At 43.8% G+C, this 15,827-nt stretch overlaps 1 protein-coding gene and 1 non-coding gene across 8 annotated transcripts in view; one reads left to right on the top strand and one right to left on the bottom strand.

Annotated features, from left to right (window-relative positions):
* PROM1 (prominin 1) overlaps window positions 1-15,827 on the bottom strand; it is a 133,760-nt gene that overhangs the window by 35,028 nt on the left and 82,905 nt on the right. For all 7 annotated transcript variants that reach the window (XM_042984895.1, XM_042984892.1, XM_042984893.1 and 4 more), the window contains 4 exons: window positions 10,535-10,655; window positions 8,426-8,489; window positions 6,915-7,004; window positions 1,587-1,804 (listed from right to left, as the gene is read on the bottom strand). In XM_042984895.1, coding sequence (XP_042840829.1) covers window positions 1,587-1,804; window positions 6,915-7,004; window positions 8,426-8,489; window positions 10,535-10,655 — 493 coding nt within the window. The remainder of the gene's footprint in view (window positions 1-1,586; window positions 1,805-6,914; window positions 7,005-8,425; window positions 8,490-10,534; window positions 10,656-15,827) is intronic.
* Window positions 3,113-3,302, top strand: LOC122238286. Its single transcript, XR_006217230.1, has one exon. It is a non-coding gene; the product is annotated as a U2 spliceosomal RNA (small nuclear RNA).

Genomic DNA, 15,827 nt, shown 5'->3' with positions numbered 1-15,827 from the left:
ATACCCCCGGGAAACATGCGTAACTCAAATCTAATCACGGGGGAACACCAGATAAACTTAAATCATGGGTCCTTCCATAAAACAAATGGTCTGTGGTCTTCAAAAATGTCAAAGTTAAAAAGGAAGAAGATAGGCTGGGGACTGTCCAAGATTGAAGGGCCTAAACAGACATGACAAGTAAAGACCAGGTGTGACTCTGGACCGGTGTCTAGACTGGAGAAAGAAAAACAGCTGTCAGTTTTTTAAAAACATCCACAAAATTTGAATATAAACTATGGACTGGTCAGGAGTCTTGGGTCAGCATTACATGTCCTAATTTTGATAACTGTCCAAAAGGTTGTGTACGTTTAGGAAATGCACGGAAATAGTTAGGGGTAAAAGGACATATTGTCCACAACTTATCGCCAGATGATTGAGAAAAACACAACATGCATCATACTTTATATGTATACATGATAATGAGTAGACGGGAGATACACAAATGGAGAAACAAAGAAAATATAAGGAAGCAAATGAAGCAAAATGGTGGCAATTGGCAAGTCAGAGTAAAGGGTGAAGGAGTTCCTCTTACCATCCTTGCAAATTTTCTGCATGTTTAAAAAGACAACAGAATAAAAAGTTACCTCCCTCCCCAAAAGACTTGAGTTCAAACAATTTCAATGCAAGTGAAAATCCCAGTCTCTGAAAAGCTATTCAATGGTGACCACAGTGATGGTGGTAGATATGTAGACACAGAGGCAGAAGATGAAGAGTCCGTAGTATTGGCCCATGAAATAGGAAGGTGAGAAGAGTAGGTTTTATATATTAAAATATTATTTTAGAAAAAAGGTGGCATGTATATACTGCTATCTCGATAAATTAAAAATCATGAGTAGATGTGATTATTTTATCTGTATCTTGGGACTTTATATTTTCAAGATGCTCCAAATTCTTTTTTTCCCCCTAATTTTCTCTTTGGAATAGGAGAATTACTTCTATTTAGATATAAATGGTTAATGTAGTAGGCATGCCCTTTGAAAATATATTTTAATTTTTAGAAGTCTACAAAAACACACACTTCTTTCTCTTTCTTTCTTTCTTTCTTTCTTTCTTTCTTTCTTTCTTTCTTTCTTTCTTCTTTCTTTCTTTTAATGCTTATTTATTTTTGAGAGAGAAAGAGAGAGAGAGAGAGAGAGACAGAGCAGGAGCAGGAGAGGGGCAGAGAGAGAGGGAGACACAGAATCCAAAGCAGGCTCTAGGCTCTGAGCTGCAAGCACAGAGCCTGATGTGGGGCACGAACCCACAAGCTGCGAGATCATGACCTGAGTCGAAGTCGGATGCCTAACCGACTGAGCCACCCAGGTGCCCCTCTTTTTTCCTTTTAAAGCTGAATTCATTCTGGTAGCTTCCATCAAATCTATTGCAGAGAACACTTGAAAGGGGTTTCCCATTATCCTTTCTCTCCTGCTGCAGCCATGCCCATGTGGCGATCAGATAACCAGGACAGGCTGACAGACACCCAGGCCACTGTCCACTGGACAGGTGTACCCACACTGAGTCCTGCACGGTTGTCCCAAAGACACTGCTCCGTAGCAGAGTCCCCTCACCTGATCCATGTTGGTATTGTCATCCAGCTGGCTTAGAGACGTTCTGATGTTGTTGCAAGTGGTAGCCACTGGAGGTGCAGAGCACATGGGGTCATTGAGTGATTGTTCCAGGTCCCTTTTAACGTCACTGAGGCTGGTGTTCAGTTGCGCGCTTGACTTTTTCAGCTCCTTTAAGGTATTGTTCACATTCAATAGGGCTTCTTTGGTCTCTTTGATTGCTGTAGGAACACACCTTGCTTTAGAACAGAGGCACCCACCAGGCTGCCAATGGCAAAATTCCCTCTCATCTACCAGGTACCCTAAAGGAACTTGAGGCGAACTTCTAGATGACACTGGAAGGCAACCAGAGGAGCCTAAGAGGGGAATATAGGGACATGCTTGGCTTCCTCAGCCAGCAACTCCAACCAGCTCAGCTTTCCCGCCTGCACGCTTTTCAGACAAAAAGAGAGAGCAAGAACCAACTCAGGGACACAACAGGGCATGTAGGTGTAGCATTAAGTGGCCTGCACAGGAGCAGTAACGGCAGGAAAAGGGGCTGTAGCCCCAACAAGCTGGCATCTTCAGCCCCGAGCAGTTTCGACGCACATAAACACTGATCACGCCCGGACCTAGCTTTGCTAGGAGTATTCAAATAGCTGGAACCAAACACAGAGCAACAGTTCAAGAACGTGGTTTTGGATTCAGGCGGGTGTAGGTGCAGATCCCAGCTTTGCTATTTTCTGGTCACCGGAAACTGAATCCTGAATGTTCTTTAGCAATCTCCTCATCTGAAAATGGTGAAACCACCACCACAGTCATCATGAAAGGTGGGGGTCGGATCGATCAGAAGGAGCTCCTCCATGGCAGTGAGTCCATCGGTACTATGTGGGCAGCCTCACAGCCTAGGACACGTGCTTGCATTAGAAAATCCTTGATAACTGTTTGCTATCCTGGTTTTTCTGAGCTGCGGAGCTCTGTATTCATGGCCATGCAAAAGAGTATGGCAAAACACACTTCACATCACACAATACATACCTCACATTTTAATGTGGTTTACCCCTCCTAGTCCTTTCCATTTAGAGGCAAGGTAAATTTTTAAGGCAAGAAATAAACAATAACCTAAAATGATGGATAATAAAATAAATTGATGGTCCAGAATACGTGTGTCCATTGAAATGAGGTCTATAGACATTCTGGGTTATGGGCACTATTCTGTCAGACCCGAGAAAGACTCAGAGGTAATAAATACACATTTTTCCCCAAAGGCTTCGAAGCATTTTATGTCTATAAAATATCTACTGGATCCGGGAGTCATTCCAGACCTAGCAAGATCACGTATATTATGCATCTGAAGTCACTGGAAAGATATTTCAGATTCTCAATTTTGGTTAATTAGCATTTTACCAGCTCATAGCACATTTCCTTTGTAGGTCCTGATCTGAAGCTCAAATAAGATTTACACAAATCAATATGCATGTTTCTGCTCTCTGCAAAGCCACTAAACACGGAAAGCTGCAAAGAATTTTAAGCAAAAAAATTGTCAAGGCATCGCTTCTCAGCCTTTTGGCTAAGATCCAGTGTAGTATCTGTTCTTAGCAGTTTCGTATCAGATATGTCCTCTGTCCGAGGGTAATAGATTAAATGGAGTTTTAGAGCAGGGAGATTGAAGAAGGGTTTCCTCTGTCTACTCCACACATTGACCTGGTCCTGCATTACCTCCAGGAGAGTGACCCCTCAAGGACAAAAATATATTGTCAAAGCAGTTTATTAAGCACACTTTTAAAAGCTCTGACAACACCAGAAGCTGAACTGTGATTTACTCAGGCTGTCTTAAAGACAAATAAAACTTTAACCCTATTGCAGGAAGCACTGAAGAGAAAAATAAAATCCGCTTTAATTGCCTTTAATCCAAAGAGAATTCTAATTCAAACATTGAAGATTGGGCAAATGATGGGCCACAAGTAAAGGTACATGCCAAGCACATTACATCATTCGTATATTTTTGCACAGAATTTACCATCACATAATTTTGGAGCTGGAGGAGATCTTGGAAGACCAATTTTCCAAATGCCTGGCATCATCCCGTGGCCACAGCACACTTGAACTCCAGATTCCTAACTCCTCTCCCAAAGTTACTCTGTGCTGTCTTTCCATGGACGGCACAGAAACACCCTACATCTTAACACTCTCAAATGTACCCAAATACCATCTAGTGCAGACCAGGCAACACAGGCTTTATAGGCAGACCCGCATCTGAATCCCAGTCCACCATTTCCCAGGTACCTGGTCTTGGACAAGTTACATCATCTCTGAGCCTTACTGTCTTGAGTTGGTACAATGGAGGTGACTATACCCATTGCACAGAGCTCTTGGGAGCACTAAGAGGGTTTAGGAAAAGTACCTGCTATGTGGCAGGCCCTTAACACTCAAAAGCTTTCTAAATACTACTTTATAGCCAATCATTTCTACAAAAACTTGCTGTGGACTTTGGTGGTTGGCATCTCGGAAACCATGTCACCTGTCTCCCGTGCTGCAGCAGACTTGTGTTTCAATCACATGGGTCCCACCTCTGGCTTAAGGAGTGGGGCCTGACTACCTCTAGCCAAACCACTTCCCCTGTGTAGCACTGGTCCACAGATGGCCGCAGAAACCCAGATGGCCCAACTGGAGGGAAATCTGGTTGAGGAGGAGTAGTGATGAGGCTGGTGTCAGCCCTCTTGCAACTACAGGGGGAGTTTGCATTGGAGTGATATAGGCGTTATAGAGAACAGCTGGGTGGAGAATCTCACCACTAGATCAAGCCTTACCTGAAGCCAGATATCAGTTACATGAGCAAGTAATCCACTTACTTCAAAGCCAGATAGAGACAGATGTTCTATAGGTGTCAGGGAAATGGCACATAGTTACTCAAGAGATATTAAAATAAGACAAGACAGATGACTGGAGACATCTGACTGTCAATGTCACAGAGCCAGCCCACATCATCTTCAATCCATTGGTGAAGACACACAAGGCTATGATGAGGGGACATGGCGGATCATCAGCAAGAGCAATGCCAGAGATGTGGGCAGTGGAAGGTTGGCATTTTCCAGGAGTGATGGTCCTCCCAGTGAGGGAATGAGGAGCCAACAGACCCTTACCTCCTTCCGTAGTCTGATCCTGGTGGTGATGTAATATCTCCTACTAACCACAGGACAGGGCAAGAGCATGAAGGCTCCTTGACAGTGCTGAACCCCCGAATCCACCAACTTTGGAACTGCCATACGTGCAATATCTTGTCCTGTGTGATAGGCTTCCTGTTGTTTACGCCACTCCAACGATCTTTGGCATTGATAGCACATCAATGGCACCTCCCAAAGATCTCTAAGTATAAGAACTGTCTGCAAAGTTCCCAAAGCAAATGAAAACAACCGTACCCTGATTTGAATAGATAGATATATCCATAAAGCACATCGAGGGCAACTAAAAAAAATCAAATGATTACAGACATTAAAAGTAAAAGATCAGGAAGCTCATGAAGTCGAAAGGAGTTGCCTCGCAACTGAGGCAGGACTACGGAAGAATATAATCCATTTTCTACTCTATAACCAGTGAAGTTACAGGATTCCAAACTTGGAAAATGAAGGTAAGGGCTTCAGGCCTTTCTTTATACGTTCCAGAAATGAGAACCTACTCCAGGCCAGACACTCTGCTGGGCTGTCCCCAGACACAAGTTAGGGGAATAGAGACATGAGCAATATCAACACGTCTTGCCCTTAAGGAGCCCGTTGCCTATCAAAGGTGGGGGGTGGGCGGGTAGGGGGCGGTGCTGTAAATACCACAAATGAGCTGTACGTTTAGGGTCACAAGGTAAGGAGCAGAAATTAGGAGGTTGTCATGCTCTGGGACGGGAAAAGGAGACATGAGGTGAAGCGTGCAGAGAACAGAACACTTAGCTGTGGTTTGGTATGTAGTAAGAAGATGTTGGGAAGGTCCTGTGGCACTTCACACAGAGAAAGCACACGCAGTAAAAGGGTCTGGGAGGGAATGATGCCTTTGGAGACCCACAGAAGAATAATACTGAGGTTCATGGCTTGGAATGGAAGGTTTGGGGGCTGGAGGGTTGAGACAAAAAATGATTGGAATGATAGGCAGGGGCCAGGTTTGGAAGGAAGGCAGGAAGGGAGGGAGGGAAGGAGGGAGGGAGGAAGGAAGGGGCTACATGTAAAACTCTAAGAAAGGAAGGCAGGAGGCATGGATGCTTGCAGTCACATCCCTTCTCTGGGCCTCAGTTTCCTTGCATTGGTAGGACATGGTTGGTGATGCGGAGAACAGGTGTTGGGCGGGGGGGAGGGGAGCATCTAAGGCATCAACAGCAGAGGTCACACCTTCAGTTGCAGGTAGACCTTTTGCAGGGCCAAGGAGAGAGCAAGGAAAGACTGATCAGTTGGTTAAAAGTAATCTTACCAACTCCTGGCCTGTTCTGCACATCACCCTGTTTCCATACATCACCTGAGTCTTTGAACTCTTAAGTGGGGGGTGTCAGGGAGGAACGCCAAAACGAGCGGGCATAATTTTCTCACTTCTACACTGTTCCTTCCTTTGTGGGCTGTCTTCTCAGGAATACTGGCTCATGACAGCCACATTCATGGTGGCTGAATGACGAATGTGGCAAGTAGGTGACATTGTCCTCTCTATGAAATACTAAGCACAGACATCTCCTCAACATTTGGAAGCATCTAGGAGAGCTTTGACTCACTGCAATTGAATATGTCGTTTCTTCAAATCCGCACATCTGCTCACTTATATCACTGTCTGTGGTGTCTTAGAAAGTGTGCAGATTCTTCTTTCCCAAAGGTGGTTTTTTCCAGGGAAAAGGAAAGAGTAACCAATAGACCCCACCCCCATCCCAGACCTAAAATTCTCTAGGCTGCTCATCTTCTATAGCAAGAGCCCACAAGCTTTTTCTGTAAAGGCGCAGAGAATAAATAGTTAGGCTTTGTGGTCCATGGGGTCCTGCCAATGTTCAACTCTGCTGTCAGCCACAGTGTGAAAGCCACCTTAGATGCCACCTCACCAGAGGAGTGGGGCTGCCTTTCTAGAACTGTATTTACGAAAAGACGTGGCAGGCTCCTATCGGATTCTGCTGTTGTTATTTCAAAGGACTTTGAGATAATGAGTACAACTTCTCAGGCACAAGCTTTTTAAGCAAACAAACCAACAAGCCACACCATTGCCACGGCGTGTGTCTGGACTTGGCCTGTGGGCATGTCCGCATCCAGGAAAAATGAGAAAAGGGGAGCGGGATCCTGGGAAGCCAGAGACCTCCAGGGGGAATATTCTCTCGCCCATTTCCGTCACGGTGCTTACCTTCTGCCATGGCTTTGATGTCATCAAGCGCGGGGATCACTTTAGGTCTCAGCTGTTCGTGAATTCCGCCTCCTAGCAATGATTTAACATCTAAATCCCAAGAAGCAGAAGGGGCTATGAGGGTAGGATCCACGAATTTCTGCCCCCCCCCCACCCCTTACCTGCATTCTCCTCCCCCTGTGGGATTTCCTTTCCTAGAAAGTCATCCATCTGTGGTCTCGCCTGCCCCGAAGGCCCTTTTTTTTCGTCCTCCACCCCACCTACGTGCTGATTCTTGCCGAGATTTTCTTCACGCTATTCAAAGTTCCCACACCCGCAGTTCCCATACCTGCGGACTCGGCATTTAAACGCGCAGGTGTCCCCGGCTCTCCGGAAGTTCAGACTATGCATGTTTAGCCTTTACGAAAGACCTACGTTAGTACCAGTTTTCACTAAGGTAAAGGATTTTTGCTTTGATGAAAACATCGCTCATCGCTGGTTTTGCAGCGAGACGAGCCCAGAGACAGCAAGAGTGGCGCCCCCCAGCGCCTTCTGCGGGAACCACACCCAGCATCTCAGGCACAAGCACCAGAGCTCCGAGCCCTGTCTGTGAGCATCTGGGCTGTATCTCCATCAGTCGTATGCATCCGTTAGCAAGATGTGTCCCATGGTATCAGGAAAGCCTAAGAGAGGTGATTTTGGGGGTCTGGGAACGCTCAAAACATTTCCCGTATAAATTAACGGTAATCGTTTCTTTGCTTTATGCCATTTTTGGTTTATAAAAGTATTCACAGGAATGCTCAGCATTCGGTTAGCGGTTAGCGCGGGCGGGGGCGGGATCTGTCCTGGAAACACAATGTTGATGAAGTTGAGCTGCAACCGTTATCTCTAATCTTTCCAGCAAGGCCCGGGGTTCCCAACATTGGCACTATCAATGTCTTGAGCTGGATAATTGGTTGTGGGGGCTGTCCTATGTGTCGTAGGGTGTCCGGATGCATCCCTGGCCGCTACCAACAGGTGCCAGTAGCTCTGTCCCCACCCTCACTGTAGGGACAACCAGAATGTCTCCAGATGTTGCCACATGTCGCCTGGAGGGCAAACCAGCTCCTGGTTGAGAACCACTGAGCCAGGCTGTGTGTGAACTCCTCGCGGACCCGCAGGGACCAGCACTGCCCGCCCCTCGATTTCTGAAGCCCACTGGTTTCTCTGGGGAGCCCACTGCTGTCTGTAACAAGGGACCTGACAGAGACCCATCTCCTCTGTCACAAGGGGAATGAAGAACAAACACTTCTGACTAAAGAAAGCAAAAGCATTTTTACAATAAAAGCTGGGCTTTACTCATCAGGTAACAAGCTGCAAATTGTCACTGTTGGGAATTGTTCTGTTTTGCTCCAACTTTCATGAAGAAATTGTAGACATCGCATACTTTATCCCTTAGCCCATGTTTTATGGGAGATGGTCCTCGCATCTTCTAGCCAAAACAAACAAACAAACAAACGAATGAATTCGAGGCAATTTTAAGTCTTACTCACTATCCAGATCTGAGAATGCCTTTTCCTTAGTGGTGGTGTACTGGCTCAGGATATAGCTGATTTCCTAAAAAAATAAAATAAAATAAAGTTAAATTGCATGAGACCTCTTCTAAAGTTCAAAGCCACAGTAAAAAGAGATTTAACATACAAAAACTACCCTGAATCCAAACATGAAAAAAAATAAAGCAGGTTCTTAAAGATGCTTATATGTTCTGACACCCAGACTTCCTAATACCACTCCAAAACTTCTTGGCTCAGGAAGCATGATTTATACTTTCTCCTGATTCTGAGAGTCTGGGCAGGGCCGGCTCCCCTGGGGACAAATGGGCCCCTCTCCTGACATGGCCTCTCATCTTCCAAGTGGCCAGTCTGGGTGTTTTCACATGATGGTCCTGGCAGCAAGGGAATGAGAGCGAACACTGCAAGGTCTCTGGGAGCTTGAGGCCAGGGTCACGTGCACTGCGTTCTTCTTGCCACGGCAAGTCACAGGCACAGTCCAGATTCAAGGGGTTGGAAACAGATCCACCTCTCTCTCTTTTTTTTTATGTTTATTTATTTTTGAGAGAGACAGAGTGCAGGGCAGGGGAGGGGCAGAGAGAGAGGGAGACACAGAATCCGAAGCAGGCTCCAGGCTCCGAGCTGTCAGCACAGAGCCCGACGCGGGGCTCGAACTCACGAAGCATGAGATCATGACCTGAGCCGAAGTCGGCCGCTTAACCGACTGAGCCACGCAGGTGCCCCTAGTTCCAACCACATTTTAAAAAACTGATACAATATTTAATGTGTTAGTATTGTTTTGGTAGACTAAACTTAGAAGAGTGCATTTCTGTGTGAAAAAGCCCATGGATCCTAGTGGGCTCTGATTAGTGAATTCAACAGGAGGGCATCCTTCTGCACATTCTGGTACCCATCAGCCCAGCATCAATTATTTAAGCTGCTTTCTGCTCAGATGTATTTAAAAACAGTATTTTGTACAGGCAAGACATTAACATGCTTCTGCGATACAGAAAAAAATGTGCCCTCCAGCCATCCTGTTCCCCTTCTCCCCAAAACAACTTCTGAGTGTGCGTGTATGTGTGTGTTCATGCGTGTGTGTGTGCATGTGTGTGCATATGCATGCGTGTGCATATGCATGCGTGTGCATATGCATGCGTGTGTGTGTGTGCATGCATGTGTCTCAGTGTCCCCTTCCCGAGGAATTCTACACAACTATACAGATATTAGCAAATGGGTATTTATAAAGCAGAACATTTTCATGACAAGAGTAACTGCACACAAATGGCAGGTATTCCCAAAGGGAAAGGACAATAGCACCCAGATTTTTCTTTTTAAAAAAATCACTGGGGCACCTGGGTGGCTCAGTCGGTTATGCGGCCGACTTCAGCTCAGGTCATGATCTCGAGGTCCGTGAGTTCGAGCCCCGCGTCGGGCTCTGTGCTGACGGCTCAGAGCTTGGAGCCTGTTTCAGATTCTGTGTCTCCCTCTCTCTGATCCTCCCCCGTTCATGCTCTGTCTCTCTCTGTCTCAAAAATAAACGTTTAAAAAAAAATTAAAAAACAAAAAATAAAAAAAATCACAAGACCCTTAAGATAGTTAAGCAGTTTTATAATAAGTATTATAATCTTATGTTATACCTTAAAATAATTAATTTTTTTTAAAGTTTATTTATTTATTTTGGGAGAGACAGAGACAGTGTGAGTGGGAGAGGGGCAGAGAGAGAGGGAGAGAGAGAATCCCAAGCAGCTTCTGCACTGTCTGCACAGAGCCCAACATGGGGCTCGAACCCACAAAACCATGAGATCACGATCTGAGCCAAAACCAAGAATCAGATGCTTAACCGGCTGAGCCACCCAGGAGCTCCTGTTGTACCTTAAAATAAAGTAAAATAAATAAAATAACAAAATAACGACACCAGTTCTGCAATTATGCTTTTATACTCTTTTGAAAATCACTTGCTGGGCCTTTATTTCCTCATCTATAAGATGAGGATAGCACCTGTGTATGCTGATTTACTGGGTCTCTAGACATCCAAAGGGGGTCCCAGATACATACAGGGACTCTGAGAGGCCCAAACACAAAGCATCACAGATGTACAAGTGTGGTTTTTACCGCTGGAGCTCCGTTCAGGAGAGTTCTCAAGTCTCTGAAGTTGCTGTCTGCCAGTTTCCGAGTCTTTTCGATCTGGGCCCTCAGGTGGTGGTTTGCCACAAAACCATAGATGATACCAATGCTGCAGGAAATGAAGAAGAGAAGAGAAGAGCATTCAGTGTGTGACTCATGGTCACCTGCCCAGGCACAGAGCAGCTCTGTAGATGGGAGGGGAGCAGGGCTTCTGAGCAGAGGCCCCATGACGGCAGGACCCTCCTCCCCACCAGGCCCTCTTCCCCTGCTACAGCCTTCCTGCCAAGATCCCATAATCCAACACGTGGGCCACAAAACAGGACTCGGTCCTCTTGGAGGAGGCACATACCCGTTTAAGATATGCTGTTCTGTTGAATAGGAAATCTTATAAATGGAACAATGTTCCCAAGAAATTGTGGAGGAAACAGAAGGAACAAAGGTTATAAGACAGAGCCTGTCAGAGTCCCATTCCTGCACACATGTGAATATGGCGGTACATCCTCCTGCACAGTGCACGCATAAACGCACCTCCCATGCATACCTCTGCTCCCTCCAAAGGCAGGGATCTCTCTAATTGTCTCTATTAGTTTTATTTTACAGGTTAAAAAGAAACATGAGTTACTTTAGTATTAAAATGCCACATGAGAAGCTGTAAACAAAGCATACATACTGTATCGTTCTGTTTTATATAATGTACCACCTCGAGAAAATGATGGTGCTAAAACTCAGTGGTTCTGTTTGGGGAGGGGTGGCTAATGACATCATCTGCACGTTCACGACATGGAAGTTGATGCCTACGTACTTATGATATGGATGCTCCAGTCTATGTAAAATGGACTTAAATAAGAGTTTAAAAAACACTATGAAAGGCATTGCTCATGGAAAGCTACTGTACGTGAAAATTAAAAACAGAGTTTTCAATTCATCTAAGATGTCTGCATTTGATCACTTTAAGCGTTCTTAATGCTAACTAGTTACTAACAATCTCCTGACTTAAGTTAATTTGACCAGCTGGTTTTTGTGTCGGAGCCTTCCAACGTTAAAATGCTACATTGAAAATTGGGAATTACTAAGGCTCTTCTGTATTTCACCACTAGATGGCAGCAAGGAATTACACAAACTCCTAACAGAACAGTAATCAACCTACAGAAATGTACAACAAATCTTTTGTTTGTAACTATCCGGTGGAAGATGTGGATGTTTCCAGAACAAAGTTTTGTAAGTAACAGGCAAACACTGTGGCCAAGTGCCTGTTTTTTTGCACCCAGAGTCCCATGTTCTCAGGCAACTTCTTCATCTTGGGAAATGGGGATAATCATTCACCCTATATACAGTCACGATTCATTGCAAACAGCATTCGTTCATTGCTGGTCTCACATAAAACGTATTTGCCCTGAGCAGTATTACACAGGTACATTACGTTTGCCAAATGAAGCCAAAAAAAGTCTGTAAGAATACACAGTGTTGAAAAGTATTTCTTATGGTTAACAAGTTGCCATGGAACGTGTACTGGAGTAGGAACATGAGACTCGGGTTCTAGTCCTTCTACTGCCACTAACTTACACAAGCTTGGGAGCTTGGGAAAGTCACTTTCCTTCTCTGAGTTTCAGCCAGTACTGCAAAACTGAAAATTAAACTGGATAAGTACTTCTCTTGTTGCAAAGGAGAGGGGTAATGGATGTCCACAAGTTCTCCAGGACTTTTTTTTTTTAATTTTTTTTTAATGTTTATTTATTTTTGAGACAGAGAGAGACAGAGCATGAACGGGGGAGGGTCAGAGAGAGAGGGAGACACAGAATCTGAAGCAGGCTCCAGGCTCTGACGGGCTCCAGAGCCCGACGTGGGGCTTGAACCCACGGACCGCGAGATCATGACCTGAGCCGAAGTCGGACGCTTAACCGACTGAGCCACCCAGGCACCCCTCCAGGACTTTTTTCTAAGGTTTGGGTTCATGTGGATGGTAATTTAAAAAAAAAGCATATTAACAATAATCTGTGCCATTTGGAACGATCATCCATCGTTACATCTTACAATCCATCTTTGCCAGTCTTAAGTCCACCTTTGTACTCATGAGGCAGACAATATAGCATAAAAGTAATAGTTATCAAATGATGCACCCAATGCCAAATGAGGCCAAATGACCCAAAACAAGGACTTTGGAGTAGTGTGAACAGAAAAATAAAGGAAAGAGTTGGGTTGTAGCAACGCACCTGGATCTTTATTTACCAGGTCCAGTTTCAAACATTCCATCCCATGACGAGTCAGTGCTAACACCTGAGTATACCTGCCCACCCCAGCATTTCACGCTGGGGCCCCTTGCTCTCTCTCTCTCTCCCCCGCGTGTCCACATGGTCACCCATCATGCTCCAGACCGATTTTGTCATGTAAGAAGGTAGAATGAACTTGAGAAACACACAGGTCCAAGTCCACTTGGCTTTCACCGAACCCCCTAGACGGAAGAACCTCCTGGCCCCGAACTCCCAGAGCGCTCTCCCTGAAATTCTCGTGGGCCATTGCTCACTTCATACTCTATTTTGTCTTTATTTCTACCTGTATTTAATTTCCCTAGAAAGAGGTGGGAACTGCTTCTTTGTCAACTTTAGGTGAACGATGGGTCTCTAGTCCACGGGGCGGGGGGGTGGGGGGTGCTCAGTGAAAGTGGGTTTAAAGACTGGGCTTTATTTCACTTGATCCATTTAGAAGATTAGCCTTATGTTTGGAGAGTCTTGGTCATAAACTGTGTTCCTTTACTGGATAGATGCCTTTACTCAAAAGATCATCAATCAGTAAAATGAAATGCAATACAACTCTGCAAAACAATACTGAATTTCAATGCAACATATTTAAAAAGACCCACATTTCTGCCAATCAGTTACGAATCCAATTAAAATGAAAGCATTGATCTTTTTTTGAAAAAACCAAACTGTCCTACACAGAATTCCGGAATAAAATTCAGCAGCTTTCAGAGCTGATTTTCAGACCCATAACACATTGTAAATCTTATATGAAGGATGGCAAATTCAAATGCCTACACAGAAACCACAAAGGGCAAAACCTACGATATGAACCGCTAGGAGCTGGGAGGTGGCAGGTGGGGGTGGGGGCAGATGCTCTGCACTGCCAGACTTTCCACTCATTCCAAAAATCCGGAAAGCTGTATTCTTACGTAAAATTTCCCCCTTTAAAATATTACCAACTAAAGGATGCCTGGGTGGCTCAGTCGGTTAAGCGTCCCACTCTTGGTTTGGGTTCAAGTCATGATCTCACGGTTCGTGAGTTCGAGACCTGAGTGGGGTTCTGCACTCACAGCTCAGAGCCTGCCTTGGCTGCTCTCTCCCTCCCTCTCTCTGCCCCTCCCCCACTTGCACTGTCTCTGTGTCTCTCAAAATAAATAAAAAGACTTTATTAAAAAGATAAAATTTTACCTACTAAGTAAAGGGAAAAAAACCCTAAATACTAAGCAGACCAACTGACAGTCTCCATTTAGAATCTCTAATTTAAAACTCTTATTTAAACACAAATAATAGAGAATAAAGAAGTTATGCTTTTTGTTGCCCTTGATTTAGAAAGTCCTATTATGCAATATGTTTTGTTTTCTTTTTTTTGTCTAGTGTTCTGTTTTGAGAGAGAGCACGTGTGTGCGAGTGGGGGAGGGGCAGAGAGAGACTCATAAGCAGGCTCCGTGCTCAGTTCGGAGCTCGGTGCGGGGTTTGAACCCACGATCCTGGGATCATGACCTGAGCTGAAATCAGGAGTCAGTCACGCGCTGACTGAGCCATCCAGGTGCTCCCTCAATATATTTTTTAAGCAGAAAAAAAATCACATGAATGTGTCAGCCAACTATTAGAATAGGAGAACACTGAGGGAACTGTCTCACACAAAAAGGGGAATCTGGCATTTGACATAAAAAATATTAAGAACATATGCTTTTATGCGGTACAACAAGATCTCTTGAACTTTTTAGCCAAATATAGGAATTTTAATTTTTATGGTATATTAATATTACATCTTCTATATTTTTAACGGACAGACCAATCTTCTCGCATATACACTTAAAAGTGAACTTAAAAGTTTTAAAAACTGAGGCTAACCCTTTAAAATTTGTAGCAATTTTTTTTTACCAATTTCCACTGACTTGATGAAATTAGCCAATAATTGCCAAATAAATGCTCTGTCTATAACTGATCTCTTCTTTTTTTTAAAGATAGTTTTTTAATTTTAATTTTAAATAACTCTTTCATTCACATCTTGAAAATCTCATGATTTTCAGGCATGCTCAGTTTCTTTTCTAGAACCTTGTGGCCTCCATGCCAGGAATTGACCATCACAATCCTAATTAAAAAAATGAACTTTGAAAACAGCCATCTTCCTGAAAGAGACTGGAATTCAATTTTCACCATGGCAACTGGAAAAGCTGGTTTGCTGTAGTCAGAAACTTAGAAATATACTGGAAAAATAAATATGGCTATTTGTTCCTCTTTTGTTACTGTCCATAACCTTTTGGAATTCTAAAAAATGCAGCGATGACAAAGTGTAAAAGAAAGAAGGGAGAGGAAACTTGGCTTTTTCTGGAGTAACACACATCTGCTTCAACAGTCTACAGTGAGAGATGGAAATTCAATTCTGCTGATGGTCAAAAAGACTTACATAAACATATGTCAACGTCTATGAATTCTAACATTCCACAGCTGCCTCTGGAAAAGCTCAGAGAGAGAACATGACCACATATATTCCATATGTACTAGGGGACCTTTCTCCTTAACACCTATGCCTTTCTCAATTAAAAAAAAGATTTAATTTGTTTTAAATAAAAAAAAAAAGGATGGATGAAAAATAAGAGGACTGAAGATGCATTTAAAAACCAACATCGGTATTAATTGTGATGTAGTGGAATGCCACGAAATGAAATTGAGCCTGATAAAAGGCAAGTAGACTGTTCTCGGCTTACAAAAAAATCATATCCAAAAAATAAAAAAAATTTAAAAAATTAAAAAAATCGTATCCAAAGATTATTTATCAATAGGACCCAATCTCTGCTGAGGTCAGTGTAAGCCGGAAGCAAATATCTCTTTTTTCTTCTTTCTGCCTCCTAGCTTTACTGACATTCTTTCCCCTATTATTTTTATCTCCTATGATTTCGTGGACATATTCTTACTCTCCTTTCTATCGAATTGTAACAGAAATCTTCACTTTCCCTTGGTCTTTAACCTCTTTGGCTAGTTCTGATTACTTTGCAAAGAATATACAGCTAGTATTTGACTCATGATGTTGAAAATACTTG

The sequence above is a fragment of the Panthera tigris genome, chromosome B1, assembly GCF_018350195.1.
Source record: "Panthera tigris isolate Pti1 chromosome B1, P.tigris_Pti1_mat1.1, whole genome shotgun sequence".
In the NCBI taxonomy this organism is placed as follows: Eukaryota; Metazoa; Chordata; class Mammalia; order Carnivora; family Felidae; genus Panthera; species Panthera tigris.
This window is presented reverse-complemented; position numbering and strand designations above follow the sequence as displayed.